The sequence below is a fragment of the Barbatula barbatula genome (assembly GCF_947034865.1).
Source record: "Barbatula barbatula genome assembly, chromosome: 17".
Classification (NCBI taxonomy): Eukaryota; Metazoa; Chordata; class Actinopteri; order Cypriniformes; family Nemacheilidae; genus Barbatula; species Barbatula barbatula.
The window spans coordinates 107,501-120,000 of NC_136780.1; the positions used below are offsets into that span (position 1 = coordinate 107,501).

Sequence of the window (12,500 nt, forward strand, 5' to 3'; positions counted from 1 at the left end):
GCCCCCTTAGCTTTCCTGTATCTCAGTGGTAAGAGCATTGTGTTAACAACGCAAGGTTGTGTGTTGGATCCAAGGGGATTGCAGATACCTATGTAAAAAAATGTATAGGATAATGCTATGTAAGTCACTTTGGATAAAAGCATCTGCCGAATGCCTAAATGTAAATGTACTTCCCGGGTACATGATGTCACTATTCCGAGGGTTTTTAATAACCTCCGCCCAAAGGAATACGCCAAAGGGGCGATACCTTCCTTAGAGAAGTGGAAGAGCCACTGGAGTAGCGTTTGGTTATCAGAGATTGTAAACAATTCATGCGCAACTGCGGACCACTTCAGCCACCCACTCATGATTAAGAGAATGAGAGAAAGTCGTTCGATATACTTCATGATCGCCACTTCATAACACCCGTCACATTTATAACCTGATCTCTAGAGATCCAGTTATCAGCTGTTTACTCTGATTTATTTAATATTGTCAGTTTTGTATGGCCTAGAAGGGTAAATAATGATTTCATCTCCTGCTGATTTTGTAAGTTTGCCTGCTTACAAAGAAATGAAGGGTCTATCCTTTTTATGGTAGGTTTATTTTAACTGGAAAAAATCAGGGAACATTTTTCATATAAAGGTTATATATTGATTTGCATTTCAGTCAGTGAAATACGTATTTGATCCCTGAGCAAAACATAATTTTGTACTTTGTGGAGAAACTCTTGTTGGCGAGCACAGAGTGTCAGACATTTCTGATAGTTGATCACGAGGGCTTGTATTTATCAAAGTGCCATTTTAGTCTTAAGTGCTGAGAATGCATGCAGTTTACTGCCACTTCCCAACTTAAGTATAAAAGCAAGTTATCAAATTTCTTAAAGTTAAGAATCACTCTTCCATCCATCCATTTTCTACCGCTTATCCGGGGCCGGGTCGCGGGGGCAGCAGTCTAAGCAGAGATGCCCAGACATCCCTCACCCTAGACACTTCCTCTAGCTCTTCCGGGGGGACTCCGAGGCATTCCCAGGCCAGCCGGGAGACATAGTCCCACCAGCATGTCTTAGGTCTTCCCCGGGGTCTCCTCCCGGTCGGACGGGCCCTGAACACCTTCCGGGGAAGGCGTCCAGTAGGCATCCGTAACAGATGCCCAAGCCACCTCAGCTGACCCCTCTCGATGTGGAGGAGCAGCGGCTCTACTCCGAGCTCCTCCCGGGTGACCGAGCTTCTCACCCTATCTCTAAGGGATCGCCCAGCCACCCTGCAGAGGAAGCTCATTTCAGCCGCCTATATCCGGGATCTTGTCCTTTCGGTCATGACCCAAAGCTCATGACCATAGGTGAGAGTAGGAACGTAGATTCTTTCTTTCTTCACCACGACGGACCGGTACATTGACTGCATTACTGCAGAAGCTGCACCGATCCGTCTGTCAATCTCCCGTTCCATCCTTCCCTCACTCGTGAACAAGACCCCGAGATACTTAAACTCCTCCACTTGAGGAAGGAACTCTCCACCAACCTGAAGTGGACAAGCCATCCTTTTCCGACTGAGGACCATGGCCTCGGATTTGGAGGTACTGATTTTCATGCCAGCCGCTTCACACTCTGCTGTAAACCGTCCCAGTGCATGCTGAAGGTCCTGGTTTGAAGGGGCCAACACGACAACATCATCCGCAAATAGCAGAGACGAGATCGTGTGGTCCCCAAACCTGACACCCTCCGGCCCCTGGCTGCGCCTAGAAATTCTGTCCATAAAAATTATGAACGGAACCGGTGACAAAGGGCAGCCCTGCCGGAGTCCGACATACACTGGGAACAAGTCTGACTTACTGCCGGCAATGCGAACCAAGCTCCTGCTTCGGTCGTACAGGGACCTGACAGCCCTAAGTAAAGGACCACAGACCCCATACTCCCGAAGCACCCTCCACAGGATGCCACGAGGGACACAGTCGAATGCCTTCTCCAAATCCACAAAACACATGTGGATTGGTTGAGCAAACTCCCATGAACCCTCCAGCACCCTGTAGAGGGTGTAGAGCTGGTCCAGCGTTCCACGGCCTGGACGAAAACCACACTGTTCCTCCTGAATCCGAGGTTCTACTATCGGCCGTATTCTCCTCTCCAGTACCCTGGCATAGACTTTCCCGGGAAGGCTGAGAAGTGTGATCCCCCTGTAGTTGGAACACACCCTCAGGTCCCCCTTCTTAAAAAGAGGGACCACCACCCCGGTCTGCCATCCCAGAGGCACTGTCCCCGACTGCCACGCGATGCTGCAGAGGCGTGTCAGCCAAGACAGCCCCACAACATCCAGAGACTTGAGGTACTCAGGGCGAATCTCATCCACCCCCGGTGCCTTGCCACTGAGGAGTTTCTTGACTACCTCAGTGACTTCGGCTTGGTTGATGGACGAGTCCACCTCTGAGCCCTCAGCCTCTGCTTCCTCAATGGAGGACGTGACGGTGGGATTGAGGAGATCCTCGAAGTACTCCTTCCACCGTCCGACGACATCCCCAGTTGAGGTCAACAGCCTCCCACCTCCACTGTAAACAGCATTGGTAGGGCACTGTTTCCCTCTCCTGAGGCGCCAGACGGTTTGCCAGAATCTCTTCGAGGCCAGTCGATAGTCCTTCTCCATGGCCTCACCAAACTCCTCCCAGGCCCGAGTTTTTGCCTCCACAACCACCCGGGCAGCAGTCCGCTTGGCCTGCCGGTACCCGTCAGCTGCCTCAGGAGTCCCACAAGCCAACCAGGCCCGATAGGACTCCTTCTTCAGCTTGACGGTTTCCCTTACTTCCGGTGTCCACCACCGGGTTCGGGGATTCCCGCCTCGACAGGCACCGGAGACCTTACGGCCACAGCTCCGAGCGGCCGCTTCGACAATGGAGGTGGACAACATGGTCCACTCGGACTCAATGTCTCCAGCCTCCCTCGGGATCTGGTTGAAGCTCTGCCGGAGGTGGGAGTTAAAGATCTCTCTGACAGGAGACTCGGCCAGGCGTTCCCAGCAGACCCTTACAGTACGTTTGGGTCTGCCGAGTCTATCCAGCTTCCTCTCTCGCCATCGGATCCAACTCACCACCAGGTGGTGATCAGTTGACAGCTCCGCCCCTCTCTTAACCCGAGTGTCCAAAACATACGGTCGCAGGTCAGATGAAACGACTACAAAGTCGATCATCGACCTGCGGCCTAGGGTGTCCTGGTGCCATGTGTACTGATGGACACCCTTATGCTTGAACATGGTGTTCGTTATAGACAAACTGTGACTAGCACAGAAGTCCAATAACTGAACACCGCTCGGGTTCAGATCAGGGGGGCCGTTCCTCCCAATCACGCCCCTCCAGGTGTCACTGTCGTTGCCCACATGGGCGTTGAAGTCCCCCATTAGGACGACGGAGTCCCCAGTCGGAGCACTTTCCAGCACCCCTCCCAGGGACTCCAAGAAGGTCGGGTACTCTGCACTGCCGTTCGGCCCGTAGGCACAAACAACAGTGAGAGACCTAACCCCGACCCGTAGGCGCAGGGAGACGACCCTCTCGTTCACCGGGGTAAACTCCAACACATGGCGGGAGAGCTGGGGGGCTATAAGCAAACCCACACCAGCCCGCCGCCTCTCACCATGGGCAACTCCAGAGTGGTGAAGTGTCCATCCTCTCTCGAGGAGTGTGGTTCCAGAGCCCAAGCCATGCGTAGAGGTGATCCCGACTATCTCTAGTCGGAACCTCTCAACTTCACGCACCATCTCAGGCTCCTTCCCCGCCAGCGAGGTGACGTTCCACGTCCCTAGAGCTAGCTTCCGTATCCAGGGATCGGGCTGTCGAGGCACTCTCCTCCGACTGCCGCCCGATCCACTCTGCACCGACCCCCTATGGTCCCTCCCGCACGTGGTGAGCCCACGGGAAGGCGGCCCCATGTTGCTCCTTCGGGCTGAGCCCGGCCGGACCCCGTGGGGAAAGGCCCGGCCACCAGGCGCTCGCATACGAGCACCGACCCTGGGCCTGGCTCCAGGGTGGTGCCCCGGTTACGCCATACCGGGCGACGTCACGGTCCTTGGTATTTTTAACATCATAAGGGATTTTTGAACCACTCTTAGTCTGACCCGTCGCCTAAGACCTGTTTGCCTTGGGAGACCCTACCAGGGGCATATAGCCCCCGACAACATAGCTCCTAGGGTCACTCGGGTACTCAAACCCCTCCACCACGGTAAGGTGGCGGTTCAAGGAAGGGCTCTTAAGCCCTTACTAAGGAAGTAAGAATCACTCTTACTCTCCCAATTATTTAAGACACCAGGTGGTTAGGAATTGCCACTAGGGGTTTGTGATGGCACTGATAATTATCTAAGTAAGTTATTTGTTCTTCTGTATTAAACATCTCATTCTGCGTCAAAAGTGACTGTTTATTTGCCGCTATCACTGCTAATGCTTCTCAAACAAGCTGCTTCTTCTTCGGGTCTTGTCTTGGTTACAAAACAACACTCGCATTGACACTGACGCCTAGTTGTCATTGCCTGTCAACACAGACAACCACGCTGAAGCGTAAATGAAAACCGGCACGTAGACTACGGCATAGAGGCTACAGTGTAGGTCCGACGCACAAGTAAAAAGTGCCCTTATGCTTGATACTTAAGATTTAGTCCTTCACTTGCGTAAATAACGAATGAGCTGCTTTATAATGAATTTTTAATTGCAGCTATGAGCCAAGAATATTTTTACTCTTTAGTCAATCTTAGCAATGTTCTTGCGAGTCATTCTCAGAAGCTTGTTAATACGGAAATCTTTAAGATTTCTTGGCTGCCACTCAACAAATTGTCCAAGACTTTAGGGTACATGGGCCCGTCCCTCAGCCCCTCAATGCGACGAAGTCATCCTGAGAAAAAGCCCTAATGCATAATGTTTCCAACACTGTGCTTCTCTGTAGGGATGCTGTTCTTGGGGTCTTGGTGAGCATTTCTCTCCCTCCAAAAACAGGGGTGAATGTTGCTCTCACAGCACTTTCTCCAAAGCCTTTTCTGAATTATTTTGATGTTCTCTGTCAAAATCAGCAGGAGATGGAATCATTATTCCCTCACAGTACATAATGATGTTAAATAATCTGTTAAATTAATCTGTTTATATCTTCAGTGTCATTTATGTTTGTAAATAAATCACCTGTGTGTATCTTAACCCTGAACCTATTTGTGTGTGTGTGTGTGTGTGTGTGTGTGTGTTTCCTTTTTCTCCCAGTTTCTCGTAAACCACTGCCACCAGTTCCAGGAGAGGAAACCAGCGGGTGTACGGTGAGATTTGACCTGCTTCTCTGTGTGCTTTGGTGCTGGTTTACCGCTGGTATATTGCTGGCTCAGTGCTTGTTCAGGGCTGGTTGTGGTTTAGTGCTGCTCACTTCATTTACATCTGCAGTTAATTCTGACTGTGACATCACATGTCCATGACACCAGCAAATCTCTTGACTCCTGTTTACACGTCCACATCTCCATTGTTCTGATCCTGGGGATTTTCTACTGTTTTCATTGAACCCAAACGATGACCTCCTGCCGGCCACTGATAGGGGTATAGACGTACGTCTTGTCATGATCTCTGTGATGAAAGCGCTTTAAAAGAGGAAGGAGATGAAAATGAACTCTGGGTTTACCAAAGAAAAGCTGCTCCTGAACAGGTTAGGTTCACAGAGTTAGTTGCTATGGTTTCTGACTCAGAGTATAAGTGACCTCCCTTTTAGAACCGGCATACCTCACATTCTGAAACAGAAAACCCAGAGTTTCCCTCATTTCAGGGTTAATATACTCAGAGTTGGAAATGGGTCTGACTCTCTAACCACTGGGCCCAGCGAGATATTGTCTTTAACAGAATTCGCTTTTCAAGGACTACAGAGAAGGGCTGGAATGGGACTACAGCCCTCTACCGCCCCCTTAGCTTTCCTGTATCTCAGTGGTAAGAGCATTGTGTTAACAACGCAAGGTTGTGTGTTGGATCCAAGGGGATTGCAGATACCTGTGTATAAATGTGAAGGATAATGCAATGTAAGTCACTTTGGATAAAAGCATCTGCCAAATGCCTAAATGTAAATGTACTTCCGTTTTTAATAACCTCCGCCCAAAGGAATACGCCAAAGGGGCGTTCACCGCTGGTATATTGCTGGCTCAGTGCTTGTTCAGGGCTGGTTGTGGTTTAGTGCTGGCTCACTGCTGGCTCAGTGGTGGTTATGTTTTAGTGCTTGTTCAGTGCTGGTTGTGGTTTAGTGCTGATTCAGTGCTGGCTCAGTGCTGGTTGTGGTTTAGTGCTTGTTCAGTGCTGGTTGTGGTTTAGTGCTGATTCAGTGCTGGCTCAGTGCTGGTTCACTGCTGGCTCAGTTCTGGTTGTGGTTTAGTCCTGTCCTGTTCATGAGCAAATGAAGCCACTGAACCAAATCAATGTTGCCGTTTAGGGTTAGCTGCTGCTCTATAACAATCTATTCAAATATACACATGTAGTTTCGTGTACTAACCATTTTTTACATCATGACATTTTCTCCATCACCCCATAGGTCAGACGAGTTTCTCCTCCCCTCCCACCCACAGAGGGGACCACACAGACAGAGGCGAACTCTCCAGAGGAAGTGGTCATTGCGTTGTATGACTTTCAAGGGTTGGAGACTCATGATTTGATGTTGAAAACAGGAGAAGAGTATGTCATACTGGAGAAGAGTGGTGTGAACTGGTATAAAGCCCGGAATAGATTTGGGTATGTGTTTAGCTCATCTTTAGCCCAAATTTACATTTCGCGTCTAAAACCACCCTCGGAAACGCGAGCTGTGCCTCTTTCTTTCTTCTATTAACCCGCGGTGCACACACCGCACTCTGAAAAGTTGAACTATTTCCTTCTCGAAGCTTCGCATGTGCATCGCTCCCTATTTGCTGGAGCCTGCCACGCGTCTACATTTAACATAATGAATATGCATGCAGAAAAGATGCTAAATGTGAACCGGGCCATATCATTAACTGGTAGCCTGTAGGACTTTCCCATGCAGTACCATGACATGTTTGCGTGAAAGTTGCACAGACTGACCGTTCAGCTCTCAAACCGTTCTCACTATTGCTGTTTGCACATTTCTGTATTGTGTGTCTGTTGTGTAGAGAAGAGGGCTACATCCCAAGCAATTATGTGACTGTAAAGGAATCCAACATGCTTGAACAATTTATGTGAGTAAAACCACATATGTGTGTGAATGTTGAATGGTTTTGTATTAAAAGTTCAGATTTCAAACCTCATTTGTTTTGTTTATGTATGTGTGTTGTCTTTCTCAGATGGTTCTGTAAAAATGTTAACCGCAACAAAGCTGAGGAACAACTCAGAAAAGAGGTGTGTGTGTTTAATGCTGTGGTGCGTGTGCGTTTGATGTGTATTTAGTGTGTGTGTGTGTTTAATGCTGTGGTGCGTGTGCGTTTGATGTGTATTTAGTGTGTGTGTGTGTTTAATGCTGTGGTGCGTGTGCGTTTGATGTGTATTTAGTGTGTGTGTGTGTGTGTTTAATGCTGTGGTGCGTGTGCGTTTGATGTGTATTTAGTGTGTGTGTGTGTGTTTAATGCTGTGGTGCGTGTGCGTTTGATGTGTATTTAGTGTGTGTGTGTGTGTTTAATGCTGTGGTGCGTGTGCGTTTGATGTGTATTTAGTGTGTGTGTGTGTTTAATGCTGTGGTGCGTGTGCGTTTGATGTGTATTTAGTGTGTGTGTGTGTTTAATGCTGTGGTGCGTGTGCGTTTGATGTGTATTTAGTGTGTGTGTGTGTTTAATGCTGTGGTGCGTGTGCGTTTGATGTGTATTTAGTGTGTGTGTGTGTGTGTTTAATGCTGTGGTGCGTGTGCGTTTGATGTGTATTTAGTGTGTGTGTGTGTGTTTAATGCTGTGGTGCGTGTGCGTTTGATGTGTATTTAGTGTGTGTGTGTGTGTGTGTTTAATGCTGTGGTGCGTGTGCGTTTGATGTCTATTTAGTGTGTGTGTGTGTTTAATGCTGTGGTGCGTGTGCGTTTGATGTGTATTTAGTGTGTGTGTGTGTGTGTGTTTAATGCTGTGGTGCGTGTGCGTTTGATGTGTATTTAGTGTGTGTGTGTGTTTAATGCTGTGGTGCGTGTGCGTTTGATGTGTATTTAGTGTGTGTGTGTGTTTAATGCTGTGGTGCGTGTGTGTTTGATGTGTATTTAGTGTGTGTGTGTGTGTGTTTAATGCTGTGGTGCGTGTGCGTTTGATGTGTATTTAGTTTGTGTGTGTGTGTGTGTGTGTTTAATGCTGTGGTGCGTGTGCGGTTGATGTCTATTTAGTGTGTGTGTGTGTGTGTGTTTAATGCTGTGGTGCGTGTGCGTTTGATGTCTATTTAGTGTGTGTGTGTTTAATGCTGTGGTGCGTGTGCGTTTGATGTGTATTTAGTGTGTGTGTGTGTGTTTAATGCTGTGGTGCGTGTGCGTTTGATGTGTATTTAGTGCGTGTGTGTTTAATGCTGTGGTGCGTGTGCGTTTGATGTGTATTTAGTGTGTGTGTGTTTAATGCTGTGGTGCGTGTGCGTTTGATGTGTATTTAGTGTGTGTGTGTGTTTAATGCTGTGGTGCGTGTGCGTTTGATGTGTATTTAGTGCGTGTGTGTGTTTAATGCTGTGGTGCGTGTGCGTTTGATGTGTATTAAGTGTGTGTGTGTTTAATGCTGTGGTGCGTGTGCGTTTGATGTGTATTTAGTGCGTGTGTGTGTTTAATGCTGTGGTGCGTGTGCGTTTGATGTGTATTTAGTGCATGTGTGTTTAATGCTGTGGTGCGTGTGCGTTTGATGTGTATTTAGTGTGTGTGTGTTTAATGCTGTGGTGCGTGTGCGTTTGATGTGTATTTAGTGCGTGTGTGTGTTTAATGCTGTGGTGCGTGTGCGTTTGATGTGTATTAAGTGTGTGTGTGTGTGTTTAATGCTGTGGTGCGTGTGCGTTTGATGTGTATTAAGTGTGTGTGTGTTTAATGCTGTGGTGCGTGTGCGTTTGATGTGTATTAAGTGTGTGTGTGTTTAATGCTGTGGTGCGTGTGCGTTTGATGTGTATTTAGTGTGTGTGTGTGTGTTTAATGCTGTGGTGCGTGTGCGTTTGATGTGTATTTAGTGTGTGTGTGTGTTTAATGCTGTGGTGCGTGTGCGTTTGATGTGTATTTAGTGCGTGTGTGTGTTTAATGCTGTGGTGCGTGTGCGTTTGATGTGTATTAAGTGTGTGTGTGTTTAATGCTGTGGTGCGTGTGCGTTTGATGTGTATTTAGTGCGTGTGTGTGTTTAATGCTGTGGTGCGTGTGCGTTTGATGTGTATTTAGTGCATGTGTGTTTAATGCTGTGGTGCGTGTGCGTTTGATGTGTATTTAGTGTGTGTGTGTTTAATGCTGTGGTGCGTGTGCGTTTGATGTGTATTTAGTGCGTGTGTGTGTTTAATGCTGTGGTGCGTGTGCGTTTGATGTGTATTAAGTGTGTGTGTGTTTAATGCTGTGGTGCGTGTGCGTTTGATGTGTATTTAGTGTGTGTGTGTGTTTAATGCTGTGGTGCGTGTGCGTTTGATGTGTATTAAGTGTGTGTGTGTTTAATGCTGTGGTGCGTGTGCGTTTGATGTGTATTTAGTGTGTGTGTGTGTGTTTAATGCTGTGGTGCGTGTGCGTTTGATGTGTATTTAGTGTGTGTGTGTGTGTTTAATGCTGTGGTGCGTGTGCGTTTGATGTGTATTTAGTGTGTGTGTGTTTAATGCTGTGGTGCGTGTGCGTTTGATGTGTATTTAGTGTGTGTGTGTGTTTAATGCTGTGGTGCGTGTGCGTTTGATGTGTATTTAGTGTGTGTGTGTTTAATGCTGTGGTGCGTGTGCGTTTGATGTGTATTTAGTGTGTGTGTGTGTTTAATGCTGTGGTGCGTGTGCGTTTGATGTGTATTTAGTGTGTGTGTGTTTAATGCTGTGGTGCGTGTGCGTTTGATGTGTATTTAGTGTGTGTGTGTTTAATGCTGTGGTGCGTGTGCGTTTGATGTGTATTAAGTGTGTGTGTGTTTAATGCTGTGGTGCGTGTGCGTTTGATGTGTATTTAGTGTGTGTGTGTTTAATGCTGTGGTGCGTGTGCGTTTGATGTGTATTTAGTGTGTGTGTGTTTAATGCTGTGGTGCGTGTGCGTTTGATGTGTATTAAGTGTGTGTGTGTTTAATGCTGTGGTGCGTGTGCGTTTGATGTGTATTAAGTGTGTGTGTGTGTGTTTAATGCTGTGGTGCGTGTGCGTTTGATGTGTATTTAGTGTGTGTGTGTTTAATGCTGTGGTGCGTGTGCGTTTGATGTGTATTAAGTGTGTGTGTGTTTAATGCTGTGGTGCGTGTGCGTTTGATGTGTATTAAGTGTGTGTGTGTGTGTTTAATGCTGTGGTGCGTGTGCGTTTGATGTGTATTTAGTGTGTGTGTGTGTGTTTAATGCTGTGGTGCGTGTGCGTTTGATGTGTATTTAGTGTGTGTGTGTGTTTAATGCTGTGGTGCGTGTACGTTTGATGTGTATTTAGTGTGTGTGTGTGTGTGTGTGTGTGTGTGTGTTTAATGCTGTGGTGCGTGTGCGTTTGATGTGTATTAAGTGTGTGTGTGTTTAATGCTGTGGTGCGTGTGCGTTTGATGTGTATTTAGTGTGTGCGTGTGTGTTTAATGCTGTGGTGCGTGTGCGTTTGATGTGTATTTAGTGCGTGTGTGTTTAATGCTGTGGTGCGTGTGCGTTTGATGTGTATTTAGTGCGTGTGTGTGTTTAATGCTGTGGTGCGTGTGCGTTTGATGTGTATTAAGTGTGTGTGTGTTTAATGCTGTGGTGCGTGTGCGTTTGATGTGTATTTAGTGTGTGTGTGTGTTTAATGCTGTGGTGCGTGTGCGTTTGATGTGTATTAAGTGTGTGTGTGTGTGTGTTTAATGCTGTGGTGCGTGTGCGTTTGATGTGTATTTAGTGTTTGTGTGTGTGTTTAATGCTGTGGTGCGTGTGCGTTTGATATGTATTAAGTGTGTGTGTGTTTAATGCTGTGGTGCGTGTGCGTTTGACGTGTATTTAGTGTGTGTGTGTGTTTAATGCTGTGGTGCGTGTGCGTTTGATGTGTATTTAGTGTGTGTGTGTTTAATGCTGTGGTGCGTGTGCGTTTGATGTGTATTTAGTGTGTGTGTGTGTTTAATGCTGTGGTGCGTGTGCGTTTGATGTGTATTTAGTGTGTTTGTGTGTGTTTAATGCTGTGGTGCGTGTGCGTTTGATGTCTATTTAGTGTGTGTGTGTGTGTGTGTTTAATGCTGTGGTGCGTGTGCGTTTGATGTCTATTTAGTGTGTGTGTGTGTGTGTGTTTAATGCTGTGGTGCGTGTGCGTTTGATGTGTATTTAGTGTGTGTGTGTGTTTAATGCTGTGGTGCGTGTGCGTTTGATGTGTATTTAGTGTGTGTGTGTGTTTAATGCTGTGGTGCGTGTGTGTTTGATGTGTATTTAGTGTGTGTGTGTGTTTAATGCTGTGGTGCGTGTGCGTTTGATGTGTATTTAGTGTGTGTGTGTGTTTAATGCTGTGGTGCGTGTGCGTTTGATGTGTATTTAGGTCGTGTGTGTTTAATGCTGTGGTGCGTGTGCGTTTGATGTGTATTAAGTGTGTGTGTGTTTAATGCTGTGGTGCGTGTGCGTTTGATGTGTATTAAGTGTGTGTGTGTTTAATGCTGTGGTGCGTGTGCGTTTGATGTGTATTTAGTGTGTGTGTGTGTGTTTAATGCTGTGGTGCGTGTGCGTTTGATGTGTATTTAGTGTGTGTGTGTGTGTTTAATGCTGTGGTGCGTGTGCGTTTGATGTGTATTTAGTGTGTGTGTGTTTAATGCTGTGGTGCGTGTGCGTTTGATGTGTATTAAGTGTGTGTGTGTTTAATGCTGTGGTGCGTGTGCGTTTGATGTGTATTTAGTGTGTGTGTGTTTAATGCTGTGGTGCGTGTGCGTTTGATGTGTATTTAGTGTGTGTGTGTGTTTAATGCTGTGGTGCGTGTGCGTTTGATGTGTATTTAGTGTGTGTGTGTTTAATGCTGTGGTGCGTGTGCGTTTGATGTGTATTTAGTGTGTGTGTGTTTAATGCTGTGGTGCGTGTGCGTTTGATGTGTATTAAGTGTGTGTGTGTTTAATGCTGTGGTGCGTGTGCGTTTGATGTGTATTTAGTGTGTGTGTGTTTAATGCTGTGGTGCGTGTGCGTTTGATGTGTATTTAGTGTGTGTGTGTTTAATGCTGTGGTGCGTGTGCGTTTGATGTGTATTAAGTGTGTGTGTGTTTAATGCTGTGGTGCGTGTGCGTTTGATGTGTATTAAGTGTGTGTGTGTGTGTTTAATGCTGTGGTGCGTGTGCGTTTGATGTGTATTTAGTGTGTGTGTGTTTAATGCTGTGGTGCGTGTGCGTTTGATGTGTATTAAGTGTGTGTGTGTTTAATGCTGTGGTGCGTGTGCGTTTGATGTGTATTAAGTGTGTGTGTGTGTGTTTAATGCTGTGGTGCGTGTGCGTTTGATGTGTATTTAGTGTGTGTGTGTGTGT

The 12,500-nt window shown here is 46.9% G+C and overlaps 1 protein-coding gene across 2 annotated transcripts in view; it reads left to right on the top strand.

Annotated features, from left to right (window-relative positions):
- Positions 1 to 12,500, top strand: part of tec (tec protein tyrosine kinase) — a 24,396-nt gene that overhangs the window by 3,879 nt on the left and 8,017 nt on the right. For both annotated transcript variants that reach the window (XM_079478936.1, XM_079478937.1), the window contains 4 exons: positions 5,200 to 5,252; positions 6,497 to 6,693; positions 7,086 to 7,151; positions 7,257 to 7,311. In XM_079478936.1, the coding sequence (XP_079335062.1) occupies positions 5,200 to 5,252; positions 6,497 to 6,693; positions 7,086 to 7,151; positions 7,257 to 7,311 (371 nt within the window). The remainder of the gene's footprint in view (positions 1 to 5,199; positions 5,253 to 6,496; positions 6,694 to 7,085; positions 7,152 to 7,256; positions 7,312 to 12,500) is intronic.